Source organism: Phyllobates terribilis, unplaced genomic scaffold (assembly GCF_046119375.1).
Source record: "Phyllobates terribilis strain yellow unplaced genomic scaffold, ASM4611937v1 Scaffold_13__5_contigs__length_258822181, whole genome shotgun sequence".
NCBI classification, from domain to species: Eukaryota; Metazoa; Chordata; class Amphibia; order Anura; family Dendrobatidae; genus Phyllobates; species Phyllobates terribilis.
In genome coordinates, this window is record NW_027362773.1 from 195,665,776 (window position 1) to 195,684,507 (window position 18,732).

The window sequence follows — 18,732 nt, forward strand, 5'->3', positions numbered from 1 at the left end:
TAATAATCTGTTTTACGAGGCGTTTTTGGATCAGGTAACTCTCCAAATAGTCCTCAAAAACTTGGGAGTTTCTACTCATTTTCTGCTCCGAAAACTTGATAAGGTTCTGAATTTTTTCGATGAGCTTTTTGGAGCAGAAACTGAGTGCTTTACTCACCCTCCCCTGCGTCTCCGCTGCTGCTTCAGGCGTCTGTCATGTGTCACGTGTCACGTCGACATCACTGTAGCTAATAACTGAGCTCATTGGTTCCGCCCGTGTTGACCGCACAAGCCATTGACTGACTGCAGTGCGGTTGATGTGATGTCAGCATTGCAGACAATAACGGCGCAGGGGTGGAGACTTAAGTGGTGGACCCAGTGAGGGTGAATAAAGCGCAGTTTGTTTTCTTTAAAAGAAACTGTAGCGGGGTTGTCCAAAAGGCTACAATACCCAACTAGTTTTGATGGCCACAATCTAGGAGTTGAGGTTCTACAATAGTTGGAAAGCCCCAGGATGGAGACCAATGATACGAGGTTTATACTGTTATCCATGAGGTCCTGAAAATGGGTTGTGTGTGGATCCAAGCAAGACCCCATGAGGCCAACATTAAAATTAATACATTACACCCACATTGAGGACACCACGATAGACTCATGAAATCTCCCACAAGTCATGTGAGTTCTACAGCGACGGACGTGAGCGCGTTACTAACCTCCGGCGATTCTCCTCCGCTTTCCAGTTTTTGGGTGCTCCCATTGGGTTTTTTCATCCATGTGGCTATTAAAAAAAAATGATAAAATTGTTAGTTTCCTATCAGATTGCTCACAAATCACTAAGGTTGTAACAGAACTGATGTAAATTATGAGAGAGATGCATGCAGCTTCCCGACAGATCTTACTCCAGGGCACACTTCATCAACACAGTTGTTTTGATGGGACGGGGCCAAAGTTCTCAGAATTAAAGTGATATTTCCCCACCTTCATGGATGGATATTGTCAGATAGGTCTCGTAAAAACTAACACTTTTGTAATTTACTGCTTGTTAAAATTTGGAGCCGTTCTCGAGATATTAACGTTTTTCTTTCTGTTTACAGCTCGCTGCTTTGGAGACCGACCGCCGCTGCCGTCTAACTTGTAAGCACCGCGCTGAAGCTGGCTGAGATTAGGACGTGACGGCGTGCTACAGCTATCCTGGCCGGTTTCAAAAGGTCTATAGAAAACAACTTGTAAGCTCTATGCATGTTCTGCTGTCCAGCAGCGGTGGTCGGTCTCCAAGGCAATGAGCTGTAAACAAAAGAAAAAGCATTAATATCTCAAGAACGAATGAAAATTTTAATGAGCAATAAATTGAAAAATTGTTTGTTTTTACAAGCCCTATCCAACAATACCCATTTATGAAAATGAGAATAACCCTTGGAAGACTCACTTTTATAGTGTACAAGTAGTTACAGCCTTGATAAACAGTGAACTATGCAAACATTGGAGCGTCTCACAAGATTCCTCGGGGGGAACGCTTATCACAAGATTCCTCGAGGGGCGCGTCTCACAAGATTCCTCGAGAACGCTTCTCACAAGATTCCTGGGGGGAGGGGAAGCATTATCCCTCGGGGGCAGCGTCTCCAAAGATCCCTCGGGGGCAGCGTCTCCAAAGATCCCTCGGGGGCAGCGTCTCCAAAGATCCCTCGGGGGCAGCGTCTCCAAAGATCCCTCGGGGGCAGCGTCTCCAAAGATCCCTCGGGGGCAGCGTCTCCAAAGATCCCTCGGGGGCAGCGTCTCCAAAGATCCCTCGGGGGCAGCGTCTCCCAAAATCCCTCGGGGGGGAGCGTCTCCCAAAATCCCTCGGGGGGGAGCGTCTCCCAAAATCCCTCAGGAGGGAGCGTCTCCCAAAATCCCTCGGGAGGGAGCGTCTCCCAAGATTCGGGGGTTCTGCATTATTACCCTGTGAGCCACGCCTTCTTGGTAAAGAATATAAAAGTCAGCACTAAATAAAAGCTCTATATCTCTAGAACTAGATAGCAGATTTAAAAAAAAAAAAAAAGAACAAAAAAGTGGAATATTCAGGGGAGCAGCGAGAATCAAATAAGAGCAAAAACGGGACATTTAGGACATATAGACAAGTAGATGCAAAGTCCAAGGATGAATGAGAAAATAATACATCAGCCACATCTACATATATTACAATTAGCAGCGTGCATGGGATATTTTACTACATGCTGCCCCTATTCTTACAGACCGTGCCCTCTCCGCATGCTCTTACTTGGCATAGTACACCCATCCATCCTTGGTGCTCCTCTCCTCCCATCCGGGCGGCAGCTCGTCCTCGCTGTCGGTATCGTCCAGGCCTGCGTACTTCAGAGCTGCCATGGCACTGCGGCTGCTAATGTAATGTTATTATTGATTAATAATGGAAATCAGTTAGGCAGCTGCAATTCTTATACAGACTTCACGTGTAACGCCATTCTACCACTAGAGGTCCTCGCAGGTCAACAAACGGCCAAGACAAAGCTGCAGCAGGAGCCCCATTTACTGTATCAATAGACTGGTACAACATCAGCCTAGTAGTCACAAGAGGCCGGCTTTTTAGCTCTCTTTTCACACTTTTTTTTTTTTGCTGCGTCTTTTGTGACGTGGTTGTGTTTTTGGAAAATAGAGCGTGTCACTTCTTTCAGCGTAGTTGCAGCGTTTTTTCACCCATATGAAGTAATGGGTGGTCAAAAAACGCAGCAAAAAAAAAGTCAACAGCAGAAAAAAAAAACACAACGTGTTACCTGCAAAAATATGCAGCGTCAAAAACTTGTGTGCACACAGCCTTAAAAAAGGGTGCAAGTCCTGTGATTAATTTGCAGCATATTAAAAGAAGAAGTCACTAATTGAGATTTATTCGCTGTGGAATTAATGGCGCTATATAGGTGAGTAAAACAAATAAATAAATACTGGGGAAAATGCACTGATGGATCGGTCACAAGATATAATGAAATTCTGGGGCAAAGCACATGATAAAAGCTCACCTGTGTATAATAATAAACAGGAGAGGGGAGATATAATAATATTATGGGAACTATGGATAATAATAAATAGCACAGGGGATAAATAATAATATTATGGGAACTATGTATAATAATAAATAGCACAGGGGATAAATAATAATATTTTGGGAACTATGGATAATAATAGCACAGGGGATAAATAATAATATTATGGGAACTATGGATAATAATAAATAGCACAGGGGATAAATAACAATATTATGGGAACTATGGATAATAATAAATAGCACAGGGGATAAATAATAATATTATGGGAACTATGTATAATAATAAATAGCACAGGGGATAAATAATAATATTATGGGAACTATGGATAATAATAAATAGCACAGGGGATAAATAATAATATTTTGGGAACTATGGATAATAATAGCACAGGGGATAAATAATAATATTATGGGAACTATGGATAATAATAGCACAGGGGATAAATAATAATATTATGGGAACTATGGATAATAATAAATAGCACAGGGGATAAATAATAATATTTTGGGAACTATGGATAATAATAGCACAGGGGATAAATAATAATATTATGGGAACTATGGATAATAATAGCACAGGGGATAAATAATAATATTATGGGAACTATGTATAATAATAAATAGCACAGGGGATAAATAATAATATTTTGGGAACTATGGATAATAATAGAACAGGGGATAAATAATAATATTATGGGAACTATGGATAATAATAGCAAAGGGGATAAATAATAATATTATGGGAACTATGGATAATAATAGCACAGGGGATAAATAATAATATTATGGGAACTATGTATAATAATAAATAGCACAGGGGATAAATAATAATATTATGGGAACTATGGAGAATAATAGCACAGGGGGTAAATAATATTATGGGAACTATGTATAATAATAAATAGCACAGGGGATAAATAATAATATTATGGGAAATATGGAGAATAATAGCACAGGGGGTAAATAATAATATTATGGGAACTATGTATAATAATAAATAGCACAGGGGATAAATAATAATATGGGAAATGGATAATACACAGGACGGGAATAATAATATTATGGGATGTATAATACACAGGACAGGGGATGTATAATAATATTATTATGGGATGTATAATACACAGGACAGGGGATGTATAATAATAATAATATTATGGGATGTATAATACACAGGACAGGGGATGTATAATATTATTATGGGATGTATAATACACAGGACAGGGGATGTATAATAATAATATTATGGGATGTATAATACACAGGACAGGGGATGTATAATAATAATATTATTATGGGATGTATATAGTAAATCTCCTGCAGACATCAGCCTCCTGGGGCTCAGACACATGGCTCTGCAGTATCTGCCGTGGCTTTATTCCTGGTGTGCTCCCTTGCTGTCATGGCTGCTCAGCACTGCAGTCCCTACTATATAGGAGCTAAATAGAGAAGGCACTTGCCTTTAGAGGATGCTGGTGGCAGCTGCAGACTGTCAGCTCCTAGGACAAGGCTGCCTGTCCCTGCTGCTGTCTCCTCTGGGCTCAGCAGCTGCACATGTATTGTCTGCAGGCAGGAGATAGGGACAGCCTGGCTGACAGCCGCAGCCTAACTGTGCTGTGTGTATACACAAGATTCACATGGACTGCTCTGCACTTCCTGTGTTTCCTCTTACGTCTCCCCCCGGCAACACCCGCCCTGCTGCTCTAGTTCCTGTTCTCTTATGCTCTGTTTGCTGCTCGTTGTTCAGGAGATACTTGTACTATGAGGCAGAATGTACTGGCTGCCTGCAAGTCACTGCCCACACAGGCGGACAACACAGCATATAACTCTGTACAGCTGACCAGGGCGATCAACCAATCAGAAATCATCTTTCATTTCTCAGAAGCTCTTTAGAAAACGAAAGCAGCAACCTTATTGGTCGCTATGGGTAACAGTTGAAAACAGTTGACCTGAGTTGGCACACTATGGTCCTGCAAATGTCACGTGAATGCCCAGCTTCATACATGTACTTCTTTCACACTGCGTTCAGGCACCCATTTAGTCAGGGCTTACGACCCCGCAAAACGGGATTCAGACGTATGCGTCAACGGGGCCATAGACTATAATGGCACCGGCAGAGTGAACGTGCGCTCAGCCGAGGATCATTTTCAAGGCAGATACCCAGATGTAGTAGATGGCGTATGGGTGTCCACCTCCAGTAGGCGATGTGCGGCGAAGCGTATGCTCACTCTGCCGGCTCCATTGACGCATACGTCCGCATCCCGTTTTGTAGGGGGTGGGGGTTTCAGATTTATACCCAATGGGGCCACCGAGCGTGTACTAAACGCAATGTGACAGCACCCTAAAGCCATATTCACACAGTGATTTCTTGCGCTAAAAAAAAAAGCTTCAAAAATGTTTGTTCTCCTAAGGTCACGTACACACATTGAGTATTTGGTCAGTATTTTACCTCAGTATTCGGAAGACAAAACCAAGAGTGAAACAATCAGAGGAAAAGTATTAGGCCCCACTGACAGTATTTGGTCAGTATTTTTTCTGACTAGGTGAGGAACAATCAGAGAAAAGGTATAATAGAAACAAGTCACCAATTCTGCGTTCATCACCCACTCCTGGTTTTGGCTCCCACTCCTGAGAAAAAGTACTGACCGAATACTGACCAAATACTGATAGTGGGGCCGATACTCAGTGTGCAAGTGGCCTTACTCATTTCTATGGGAATTCCACTTCCCTGTCCATAGGAGCAGTTTTTTAACATGTTTTTTTATCACGCGGTGGTGTGAAAAATGTCGAGTGAAAAGTAAAAGTGAAGCAACCTGTCCCAAACTAAACATTCTCAATTAAAGTGGCAGAAAAAAAAAAAACAATGAAAAAAAATCTTTCAAAACTCTTAGGGCTCGTTCACAAGTCCGATTTTTTTCGTACAAGATATCCGTGATTTGTACAGATAGCATAGTCTATGGGGCCGTGCAAATGTCCGATTTTTATCTCGGACCGAGTGGTAGGCAGAGCATATTGGTGATTTTGATCCGATTTTGATCTGAACATGCAATGCAAGTCTAGGGGGGTCAGTGAAAAAAAAATGTAACCGCACTCAGACGACATCTGAATGGGATTCAATTTTCACGGACTGTCATATGGGAGAAGGTGGATCTATTTTTTTTTTCTCTCCATGTACGAAAAAAACTGATGACACTTGGACCACATTCTGATCAGAGTCCATTTTTCTCGCATGTGGAAAATACTGACGTCTGAATGAGCCCTTATGGTATGTTCACACATTGCTTTTGTCACACTTTGGCCACGTTCAGTATTTGACATCAGTATTTATATGCCAAAATCAGGAGTGGAACAATCAGAGGAAAAGTGTAATAGAAACACGTCACCACTTCTGTATTTTTCACCCATTCCTGGGTTTGGCTTACAAATACTGATGTAAAATACTGAACGTGTGAACGTGGCATTTTTTTTTTTGCAGTGTCTTTACTTGCGTTTTTCACCTATTCTTTTGAAAGGGTGAAAAGTTCTGCAAAAACAATGAAAGAATTGAAATGCTGCTGTTTGGAAAAAAAATGCAGCCGGGATCAAAATACTCGTCGGAAAAAAAAAACGCAACCTGTGCATGAGATTTCAGAAAACATTCATTATGCTGGTGGTGTGAAACGCTACTTATTTTATGCACACAGTACACTGCGTATAATATTCAGTAAAAAACAACATGAACATAATCTAAAAAAAAAACCTTGAGGAAAAGAAAAACTCATTTGAAAATGACCGAAAAAAAGAGCATTACTTCAAGCAATCTCCAGTTGAAAAATTTTTTGTTTTGGAACTCCTCAAAAAAAAGTTTATAGCTCATGATCATAGCCTTAAGCTGCAACAAAAAGAAAAAACAATTTCTTCTTTGTCGTGTTTTTCATTCTTTTTTTTGTCTCTAAAACAGCTATGATAAATTACATGAAAAACAAAATCTACTACAAACAATGCTTTTGTGTTCTTAATTTTTTTCAGCCTTTATGGTTTTTTTTTTATGGGTGCAGATCTGCAGGCTCTAGATAAAGGGTCTGATTTATCATTTAAGGTTTTTCTTAAGTCACTTTTATTTTTTTTTGTGGGATTCATTGCAGTTTCTAGCGCCAAGTTCTTCAAAATAGAGTGCACGGATTTATCAATTTTGCAAAAAAAAAATAACAAATGCTCTTTAATTTTGTCTTTTACCTTTTTGGGCCCTTTTAGAGCAAACAGTCATACAATACTTTAAGGCTATGTTCACACATCATGTTTTTTGTTTTGATGCGTTTTTTTTCCAAATTTTCAGCTGCGTTTTACAGTACCAGCAAAGTCTAGGAGATTCCAGAAATCTCATGCACACATCTTGGTTTTTTTTTCATCAGGATTTTGTGCTTTGCATGTTTTTTTGCAAAGTAGAGCTTGTCACTTCTTGCAGCGTTTTTTTCACCCATTGGAAGTAATGGGTGGTGAAAAAAATGCTGAAAAAACGCACCAAAAACGCAGGTGTCAGGTTTTTCAGCGTTTTTTGTGCCAAAACCAGAATGAGATTTTTTTTTTCACTGAGCATTATGTGCATGCATAAATAGACAAAAGGACAGTGAAAAAAACGCTGATGAAACGCACCAAAAAACAAGCAAAAAAGCACGAAAAATCCTGAACAAACCTCCCAAGAGATCAGGTTTTGCTGCAGAAAAAAAATGCAGGAAAAACGCAATGTGTGAACATAGCATTAAATGTTTCATGCAGCTTTTAAGTAAAAAAATTTTACGCACAAAGAATCACTACTGGGGGAAATGGGATACATTTGTGCAAACATTTACACACTTTTTAAGAAGTCGCAGTTGACGAGTCAGCCGCAAATATTTGGAAAATGAAAGCATAAAAAAAGCAGACGAACACATAAAATAGACTACAAAATAGGGGCAAATTAAAAGAATTTCAGGCAAAATCAAAAATAGGGGTGAGCACAGGTCAGTCCCCTCTACAAACTAAAGACCACAAGGGAGGCAAACCAAAAGGGATAACTTCGCTTGAGCAAACACCAGAGGAGAAATGCCAACAGTCTTCCAAGGGCACCAGAGAGGAAGCGGCTAGTACTCGAGCCAGAGCCAAGAAACATAGAAATATCACCGGCTAGCCCTTAAAGCAGACTAAGAGGTTTTAAACACCCAGACCAGGGTGTGTTAATTAGAGCAGAAGGGAGGTAGCCGCTGGGTCCTAAAAGCAGACGAATTAAGAAGGCGTCTGCAATGCCAAGCGAAGTGACCTTCTGCAGCCAGCTGCAGAGTAACTGTCTGTTACATCTGACACACCCGTGACAGAACCCCCCTTCTACGAGTGGCCTCCGGACACTCAGGACCAGGTTTATCGGGATAAGAGGTGTGGAATGAACAAACCAACCTGGGGGCATTCACCTTTGATGCTGAAACCCACATACATTCCTCTGGACCATAACCCTTCTAATGCACCAAGTATTGTAGGGAACGACGTTGGAGATGAGAATCTACAATCTTCGAAATCTGAAACTCCAGATTACAATCAAAAGTGACAACAAAATTGAACCTAGTAAAAAACCTGGACCATCTAGCTTGCCTGGAGTTGAGACGTTTAGCCAATTGAAGATATGACAGGTTCTGGTGGTCAGTGATAACAGTAATAGGATGGACAGCCCCCTCCAACCAATGTCGCCATTCTTCAAATGCCAATTTAATCGCCAAAAGCTCCCTATTACCCACGTCATAATTTCTCTCAGCCGAAGATAATTTTTTAGAAAAGAAGGCGCATGGACGCCATTTACCAGGGAACGGAACCAGAGACAACACAGTCCCAACCCCGACATCCAAAGCGTCAACCTCCACAATAAAGGGCTGGGAAACATCAGTTTGACTGAGTATAGGTGTCGTGGCAAAACAACTCTTTAGGGAGGAAAAAGCCTGCAGGGTGGCATCCGACCATTTGAAAAAATCAAACCCCTTCCTTGTCATGTCAGTAAGGGGTTCCACAATTACTGAATAATTTTGGTTGAATTTTCGGTAATAATTAGTAAAGCCCAGAAAACGTTGTAGAGCTTTCAGTTTCTCGGGACTGTCCCAATCAAGGACAGCAAGGATCTTCTCCGGATCCATCCGAGAAGAGAACCCGAAGATAACAACAGGTTCCCCAAAAACTGCACCTCCTGGATGGCGAAAACACATTTTTCTAGTTTGGCATATAGTTTGTTATCCCTTAATATTTGAAGCACCTGTCTAACATGCCCCCGATATGTCTCAAAATCAAGTGAGTAAATGAAAATATCATCCAGATAGACCACCACAAACCTGCCCACCAAATGATGAAAAATATCATTAATGAAATGCTGGAATACCGCAGGTGCATTGGTCAGACCGAAAGGCATAACCAGACTCTCGAAATGACCTTCCGGGGTATTGAACGCTATTTTCCATTCATCGCCCTCTCTGATTCTAACCAGATTGTAGGCTCCCCTTAAATCCAACTTGGAGAATGCCTTAGCTCCCACAACCTGGCTGAACAAATCTGGAATCAGAAGAAGAGGGTATCTGGTCCCAAGTGCCGTTCTTCTCCTCTTCTCAGTGACGTCACTGCAATTGCAACTAGCTGGCTCGTCCTATGCGCTATGCGTGAGCCTGAAATAATTTTTCACCCAGGAGTGGGTGATAAATGCAGAAGTGGTGACGTGTTTCTGTTATACTTTTCCTCTGATTGTTTCTCTCTTGGTTTTGGCTTACAAACACTGATGGAAAATACTGACCATATACTGAACGTGTGAACGTGGCCTTACAATTTAAGTCTATGAAGCATGGTTCTGAGTCTCGTTCTCACGCTTCATATGCTTTATTGTAAAAGTCACTTCCAGGTGACATAGAGCGCAGCGTGTCAAGAATTCCAACACACACAGAGGGACGACACCGGGGAGATCACGCAATATCTCGCCGTTGCCATCACGAGGTCCGTCTTTCATCCGGAGTCGCGAGCACGCGATCCAGACTACTCGCTACGGGGTTATCGGTAAGCGACCAGTGAGAGCATGGCGTCACACCTCGGGGATTCCAAAGCCTGGAATACGTGTTTAACGCCCTCTGTACGGTCACTGTCAGCTTCGCGATAGCCCAATTATTATTAATAATCACTGCCACCACCGGCCTAGTTTGAAATATAATACAGGCCTGGCCGGACGCCTGCTTTTTGGTAGCATATATGGCTTCGGGAAAGGGAACGATTACAGAACAAAAGAAACAGAACTATTAAATTTTATGTTTAATCCAAAAGGGAGGCAGTGTTTAGGAAAAATATATACATAAGGCTGTTACAAAGGAGACATTAAAATACATACGCAGTTACATAAAATAAACAGGATAAAAGAAGATAACTTACACTATACGATCGTGGAGACGATTCAATATAGGTGGAGGAGGGGCTCCCCAGTTGGATGATGCTGTTATTGAACAGGACCCGTTGCTTATAATTCTTATTCCCCCTAGCAATGGGTGCTCCTGTCTTCTCCATGAGTTCTCTTATACCTAAGGGGAGATCTGGCCACACGCCCCTTGTGGTGAAATCATGTGGGCCGGTCTCCAGCCTGTACATTTTTTATTAAAAATGCTAACTTCGGCGATAACTCATCGTTCGTTGATCGCAGAAGCTTGCAAACTACCCCATTTGTTCCCTTATGATTTTATCATTATTTAGAGACCATACATCACATAGCTGAACTCTGCTATTCTGGTGTTTTTTCGCTACAGCTCCCTGATTTTGCTTACAGCCCTGGAAAACTACCTATAGATTCCTGGGCTGATTTGGTCACTAAACACATGGGTCCCGTTACTGTTGGACGTATGGAACTCACAATATTTCATAGTTCATATCGGAGTCAGCGCGTCTGCAAATTTCCCTTTGAGGCTCGGGAAGCAGCCTAACGGTTACACGCAAATTAGTGCAAGCCTGCGTTTTAATTACCTCCTGCGTCTTTCAGAAACAAGATGCTTGCTTCCTAGTGAAGTTATAACACTCCTTGCCTGGCATTGTTTGCATAAGCTATTTCTCAGGCGTGTGTTAATTGGGGCTTTTGTGCTGAGCAAAATGGGACAGCTCGGTGCTGACAAGTGGTGTGGGGAGTAAGGGAGGGGGGTGAACATCTATGTCAGGCAAATATGGAAGAACATTTTCCTGACACAGCGTGACACGGAGAGGTGGAAGAGCGGTTATATCACAGAGAAGAGGAGCAGAACGAAGCTGGACATGCATGTGCACACATTTAATAAAAAAAAACATAGATGGGAGAGGTTCTTTAAGTCTATGGCTCTGTATGCCATTCTCACAGAACAGTGTTCACCATTAAAAAAATAAAAATGCTCCCTCAGCCACGTATGTGTCTGTATGGGAAAGGGATAGCTTTCAAGTGTTTGACTGTCAAGCTATCTAAGGTGTATTAGCACCTTCCTAACTCACCAGTAGGGGGCGTCAGTACTATAATTGCCTAGGGCAGCATAAAATCTAAATATGGCCCTCAACGCATATTGCTTGCTATGTTAATTATTGCTCAAATGGAGTGCATTTACCGACTTCATTCTTTACATGGAAGAGGGTGAAATCGACAGTGCAAGTGGAAACAGATCATAATTTGCAAAGGAAATAAAATTGGTTTTACACTTGAAACAATTCTGCCCCCAAATACTTTAAATATTAATTAATACATAAATATCAAACAATATACACTGCAGATACTCACCTTCCCCACTACTAGTTACCTGCTACTGCTCCAGTACCAACTACAGTGCACATTATAAGTATCTTTAGCCAATCCCTGAGTATACCAGCAGCATTGGTTAGATCAGGTAAGCTCAGTTATTGGCAGCAGCAGTAATGTGTGGTGTAGTATATAGAGGATCTGTCAGCTCTCCTGTGTGATGTAGTATATAGAGGATCTGTCAGCTCTCCTGTGTGGTGTAGTATATAGAGGATCTGTCAGCTCTCCTGTGTGGTGTAGTATATAGAGGATCTGCCAGCTCTCCTGTGTGATGTAGTATATAGAGGATCTGTCAGCTCTCCTGTGTGATGTAGTATATAGAGGATCTGTCAGCTCTCCTGTGTGGTGTAGTATATAGATGATCTGTCAGCTCTCCTGTGTGGTGTAGTATATAGAGGATCTGTCAGCTATCCTGTGTGGTGTAGTATATAGAGGATGTGTCAGCTCTCCTGTGTGGTGTAGCATATAGATGATCTGTCAGCTCTCCTGTGTGGTGTAGTATATAGAGGATCTGTCAGCTCTCCTGTGTGGTGTAGTATATAGAGGATCTGTCAGCTCTCCTGTGTGGTGCAGTATATAGAGGATCTGTCAGCTCTCCTGTGTGGTGTAGTATATAGAGGATCTATCTGCTCTCCTGTGTGGTGTAGTATATAGAGGATCTGTCAGCTCTCCTGTGTGGTGTAGCATATAGATGATCTGTCAGCTCTCCTGTGTGGTGTAGTATATAGAGGATCTGTCAGCTCTCCTGTGTGGTGTAGTATATAGAGGATCTGTCAGCTCTCCTGTGTGGTGCAGTATATAGAGGATCTGTCAGCTCTCCTGTGTGGTGTAGTATATAGAGGATCTATCTGCTCTCCTGTGTGGTGTAGTATATAGAGGATCTGTCTGCTCTCCTGTGTGGTGTAGTATATAGAGGATCTGTCAGCCCTCCTGTGTGGTGTAGTATATAGAGGATCTGTCAGCTCTCCTGTGTGGTGTAGTATATAGAGGATCTCTCAGCTCTCCTGTGTGGTGTAGTATATAGAGGATCTGTCAGCTCTCCTGTGTGGTGTAGTATATAGAGGATGTGTCAGGTCTGCTGTGTGGTGTAGTATATAGGGGATCTGTCAGCTCTCATGTGTGGTGTAGTATATAAAGGATCTGTCAGCTCTCCTGTGTGGTGTAGTATATAGAGGATCTGTCAGCTCCCCTGTGTGGTGTAGTATATAGAGGATGTGTCCTGTGTGGTGTTGTATATAGAGGATCTGTCAGCTCTCCTGTGTGGTGTAGTATATAGAGGATCTGTCAGCTCTCCTGTGTGGTGTAGTATATAGAGGATCTGTCAGCTCTCCTGTGTGGTGTAGTATATGGAGGATCTGTCGGCTCTCCTGTGTGGTGTAGTATATAGAGGATCTGTCAGCTCTCCTGTGTGGTGTAGTATATAGAGGATCTATCAGCTCTCCTGTGTGGTGTAGTATATAGAGGATCTGTCAGCTCTCCTGTGTGGTGTAGTATATAGAGGATCTGTCAGCTCTCCTGTGTGGTGTAGTGTATAGAGGATCTGTCCGCTCTGCTGTGTGGTGTAGTATATAGAGGATGTGTCAGCTCTCCTGTGTGGTGTAGTATATAGAGGATCTGTCAGCTCTCCTGTGTGGTGTAGTATATACAGGATCTGTCAGCTCTCCTGTGTGGTGTAGTATATAGAGGATCTGTTAGCCCTCCTGTGTGGTGTAGTATATAGAGGATCTGTCAGCTCTCCTGTGTGGTGTAGTATATAGAGGATGTGTCAGCTCTCCTGTGTGGTGTAGTATATAGAGGATCTGTCAGCTCTCCTGTGTGGTGTAGTATATAGAGGATCTGTCAGCTCTCCTGTGTGGTGTAGTATATAGAGGATCTGTTAGCCCTCCTGTGTGTTGTAGTATATAGAGGATCTGTCACCTCTCCTGTGTGGTGTAGTATATAGAGGATCCGTCAGCTCTCCTGTGTGGTGTAGTATATAGAGGATGTGTCAGCTCTCCTGTGTGGTGTAGTATATAGAGGATCTGTCAGCTCTCCTGTGTGGTGTAGTATATAGAGGATCTGTCAGATCTCCTGTGTGGTGTAGTATATAGAGGATCTGTCAGCTCTCCTCTGTGGTGTAGTATATAGAGGATCTGTCAGCTCTCCTGTGTGGTATAGTATAGAGAGGATCTGTCAGCTTTCCTGTGTGGTGTAGTATATTGAGGATCTGTCAGCTCTCCTGTGTGGTGTAGTATATAGAGGATGTGTCAGCTCTCCTGTGTGGTGTAGTATATAAAGGATCTGTCAGCTCTCCTGTGTGGTGTAGTATATAGATGATCTGTCAGCTCTCCTGTGTGGTGTAGTATATAGAGGATCTATCAGCTCTTATGTGTGGTGTAGTATATGGAGGATCTGTCAGCTCTCCTGTGTGGTGTAGTATATAGAGGATCTGTCAGCTCTCCTGTGTGGTGTAGTATATAGAGGATCTGTCAGCTCTCCTGTGTGGTGTAGTATATAGAGGATCTGTCGGCTCTCCTGTGTGGTGTAGTATATAGAGGATCTGTCTGCTCTCCTGTGTAGTGTAGTATATAGAGGATCTGTGAGCTCTCCTGTGTGGTATAGTATAGAGAGGATCTGTCAGCTCTCCTGTGTGGTGTAGTATATAGAGGATCTGTCAGCTCTCCTGTGTGGTGTAGTATATAGAGGATCTGTCAGCTCTCCTGTGTAGTGTAGTATATAGAGGATCTGTCAGCTCTCCTGGGTGGTGTAGTATATAGAGGATCTGTCGGCTCTCCTGTGTGGTGAAGTATATAGAGGATCTGTCAGCTCTCCTGTGTGGTGTAGTATATAGAGGATCTGTCAGCTCTCCTGTGTAGTGTAGTATATAGAGGATCTGTCGACTCTCTTGTGTGGTGTAGTTTATCGAGGATCTGTTAGCCCTCCTGTGTGGTGTAGTATATAGAGGATCTGTCAGCTCTCCTGTGTGGTGTAGTATATAGAGGATCTGTCTGCTCTCCTGTGTGGTGTAGTATATAGAGGATCTGTCAGCTCTCCTGTCTGGTGTAGTATATAGAGAATCTTTTGACTCTTCTGTGTGGTGTAGTATATAGAGGATCTGTTAGCCCTCCTGTGTGGTGTAGTATATAGAGGATCAGTCAGCTCTCCTGTCTGGTGTAGTATATAGAGGATCTGTCGACTCTCCTGTGTGGTGTAGTATATAGAGGATCTGTCAGCTCTCCTGTGTGGTGTAGTATATAGAGGATCTGTCAGCTCTCCTGTGTGGTGTAGTATATAGAGGATCTGTCAGCTCTCCTGTGTGGTGTAGTATATAGAGGATCTGTCGACTCTCCTGTGTGGTGTAGTATATAGAGGATCTGTTAGCTCTCCTGTGTGGTGTAGTATATAGAGAATCTGTCAGCTCTCCTGTGTGGTGTAGTATATAAAGGATCTGTCAGCTCTCCTGTGTGGTGTAGTATATAGGGGATCTGTCAGCTCTCCTGTGTGGTGTAGCATATAGAGGATCTGTCAGCTCTCCTGTGTGGTGTAGTATATAGATGATCTGTCAGCTCTCCTGTGTGGTGTAGTATATAGAGGTTCTGTCAGCTCTCCTGTGTGGTGTAGTATATAGAGGATCTGTCAGCTCTCCTGTGTGGTGTAGTATATGGAGGATCTGTCAGCTCTCCTGTGTTGTGTAGTGTATATAGGATCTGTCAGCTCTCCTGTGTGGTGTAATATATAGAGGATCTATTAGCCCTCCTGTGTGGTGTAGTATAGAGTGGATCTGTCAGCTCTCCTGTGTGGTGTAGAATATAGAGGATCTGTCAGTTCTCCTGTGTGGTGTAGTATATAGAGGATCTGTCAGCTCTCCTGTGTGGTGTAGTATATAGAGGATCTGTCAGTTCTCCTGTGTGGTGTAGTATATAGAGGATCTGTCAGCTCTCCTGTGTGGTGTAGTATATAGAGGATCTGTCCTGTGTGGTGTAGTATATAGAGGATCTGTCAGCTCTCCTGTGTGATGTAGTATATAGAGGATCTGTCCTGTGTGGTGTAGTATATAGAGGGTCTGCCAGCTCTCCAGTGTGGTGTAGTATATAGATGATCTGTCAGCTCTCCTGTGTGGTGTAGTATATAGAGGATCTGTCACCTCTCCTGTGTGGTGTAGTATATAGAGGATCCGTCAGCTCTCCTGTGTGGTGTAGTATATAGAGGATGTGTCAGCTCTCCTGTGTGGTGTAGTATATAGAGGATCTGTCAGCTCTCCTGTGTGGTGTAGTATATAGAGGATCTGTCAGATCTCCTGTGTGGTGTAGTATATAGAGGATCTGTCAGCTCTCCTCTGTGGTGTAGTATATAGAGGATCTGTCAGCTCTCCTGTGTGGTATAGTATAGAGAGGATCTGTCAGCTTTCCTGTGTGGTGTAGTATATTGAGGATCTGTCAGCTCTCCTGTGTGGTGTAGTATATAGAGGATGTGTCAGCTCTCCTGTGTGGTGTAGTATATAAAGGATCTGTCAGCTCTCCTGTGCGGTGTAGTATATAGAGGATCTGTCAGCTCTCCTGTGTGGTGTAGTATATAGAGGATCTGTCAGCTCTCCTGTGTGGTGTAGCATATAGAGGATCTGTCAGCCCTCCTATGTGGTGTAGTATATACAGGATCTATCAGCTCTACTGTGTGGTGTAGTATATAGAGGATCTTTCAACTCTCCTGTGTGGTGCAGTATATAGAGGATCTGTCAGATCTGTCAGATCTCCTGTATGGTGTAGTATATAGAGGATCTGACAGCTCTCCTGTATGGTATAGTATATAGAGGATCTGTCCTGTGTGATGCAGTATATAGAGGATCTGTCTGCTCTTCTGTGTGGTGTAGTATATAGAGGTTCTGTCAGCTGTCCTGTGTGGTGTAGTATATAGAGGATCTGTCATGTGTGGTGTAGTATATAGTGATCTGTCAGCTCCTCTGTGTGGTGTAGTATATAGAGGTTCTGTCATGTGTTGTGTAGTATATTGTAACATAACTGGCGGCGTGCTTGCATAGTGCACCACCTCCCACTATACAAGATCGCAATCTTAACCTTCAGTCCAGTCTGCTAGTCTTGCTCCTCTTCATGCTGTCTGCTTGCCTCTGGTCTGTTTGCTTAGGGCGGCGGCCCGGTTACTTCCTGATTCTTATAGCTGCTGTGGGCACACTCCTAATGCTTCCCCAGCCTATCGCTGTGAGTCACAGGATATTTAAACCCATTCCACCCTGTAGGTGGTGCCTGAGCAACTCTAACATTCAGTGTGCTCCTTGACTCTGAATGTGCCAGGTCCCGTTCTGTTTCTTGCCTGTCCGCCAACCTGGGGGCTGTATACCCAGGCCTGTCTGAACTATCTCTTAGCCTGTTTGTCCGCCATACTGGGGGCCGTATTCCCAGACTCGCTCCTGTATCTTGTTGCAGTGTCAGTTCCTGTCTGAACACTCTCCTAGCCTGTTTGTCTCTGTGTCCGTACCTTCCCTTTTCCTGCAGTCTCTGAACCTGCACCTAACTCCTACTCAATGTCTCTGTACTTCTGTTGTGAGTTTAGAGTTCACTCGCTACTTCATTGCTAGTACCTTGTGTGTATCTGGTTCTGCTTCTCCCTTCCAGTCTGTTCAGTGTTAACAGAGCCCTGTCCTCTCTGCTCTGCCTTGTTCACCTCTCCGGCGGTTTCGCTCTGCCCTGCCTTGCTCACCGCTCCTGCGGTTCCCTCCTGCTCTGCCTTGCTCACCGCTTCGGCGGTTCCTCTCTGCTCTGCCTTGCTCACCGCTCCTGCGGTTCCTCTCTGCTCTGCCTTGCTCACTGCTCCGGCGGTTCCTCCTGCTCTGCCTTGTTCAGCGCTCCGGCGGTTTCGCCCTGCTCTGCCTTGCTCATCGCTCCGGCGGTATTTCTCTGCTCTGCTTTGCTCACCACTCTGGCGGTTCCTCCTGCTCTGCCTTGCTCACTGCTCCGGCGGTTTCGCCCTACTCTGCCTTGCTCACCGCTCCGGCGGTATCTCTCTGCTCTGCTTTACCCACCGCTCCGGCGGTTCCTCTCTGCTCTGCTTGTCTACCGCATCTGCGGTTCTGTTCCTGAATCCCAGTCTATACTGGACCCTATCCAACCTGCGCTCCAACCTGCTAGTGCCTTCCTGTCGGCCATCCAGCCGTGCTTGCCAGTACCCCACTGTCTACATACCAGCCGTGCCCGTCAGTATCCTCCTGTCTGCACTCCAGCCGTGCCCGCCAATACCCACCTGTCTGTGTGCCAGCCTAACCTGCCTGTTCCTGTGTTCCCCGGTGTGGGTCAACAGCCGTGTCCGGGGTCTGACCTGCAGTAGCACCTGGTCCCTCTGCCTGGTTCCTCCTTGGGGCACGGAGTCGATTGAGCCACCGTGCGACCTCGGTCGGATCGGGTTCATACTTAGTTACGCCCCTCCAGGCACTCCTCGGTTCATGGTACAGTGGGATCACTAATCATGCACGCGCCAGTCAGTCCGGGCGTGTGCATAACAGTTTGCTCAGGCCATGGTTCCCGTTGAGCCCCACGGCCCTTTGCTCTCAGAGACATTTTGAATCCGTGTCTAGCGAATACGTGCATCAAGAAAAAATTTTTTCGCAAGCTGAGGTCCAGGCGATTTATGCACCAGCCCCAATGGAGCTATAAGCACCCTTTCCTGCGGATCCGCCACGGTAGTATGGGGATCCAAAACAAAGCCGTGCGTTTGTATGGCAATGCATGCTGCAGTTCCAGTTCTATGCTCACTATTTTCCTACCGATCGGGTTAAAGTGGGATTTATGATGTCCTACCTAGCGGGTGATGCCTTGAAATGGATCACCCACCTATGGGAAGCACGGGATTCTATCCTCTCTGACCTGCAGGCCTTCCTGGTGGCCTTTCTAATGGCCTACGATGACCCTAATCCTGAAGCCTCTGCTAAAGCTTCCCTTCCCAATATCCCGGAGCAGCC

At 44.0% G+C, this 18,732-nt stretch overlaps 1 protein-coding gene across 3 annotated transcripts in view; it reads right to left on the minus strand.

Annotated features, from left to right (window-relative positions):
- The window catches only part of WWOX (WW domain containing oxidoreductase), a 1,169,433-nt gene extending 1,164,732 nt beyond the window's left edge, over window positions 1–4,701 (minus strand). The window contains exons 1-3 of one of the 3 annotated variants that reach the window (XM_073659143.1): window positions 4,474–4,701; window positions 2,237–2,353; window positions 693–757 (exon numbers count right to left, since the gene is read on the minus strand). In XM_073659143.1, coding sequence (XP_073515244.1) covers window positions 693–757; window positions 2,237–2,343 — 172 coding nt within the window. In that variant the 5' untranslated portion in view covers window positions 2,344–2,353; window positions 4,474–4,701. Of the gene's footprint in view, window positions 1–692; window positions 758–2,236; window positions 2,357–4,473 lie in introns of all 3 variants that reach the window. The other 2 variants (XM_073659142.1, XM_073659144.1) reach the window with 2 other exon arrangements.
- Window positions 4,702–18,732: the final 14,031 nt, after the last annotated feature.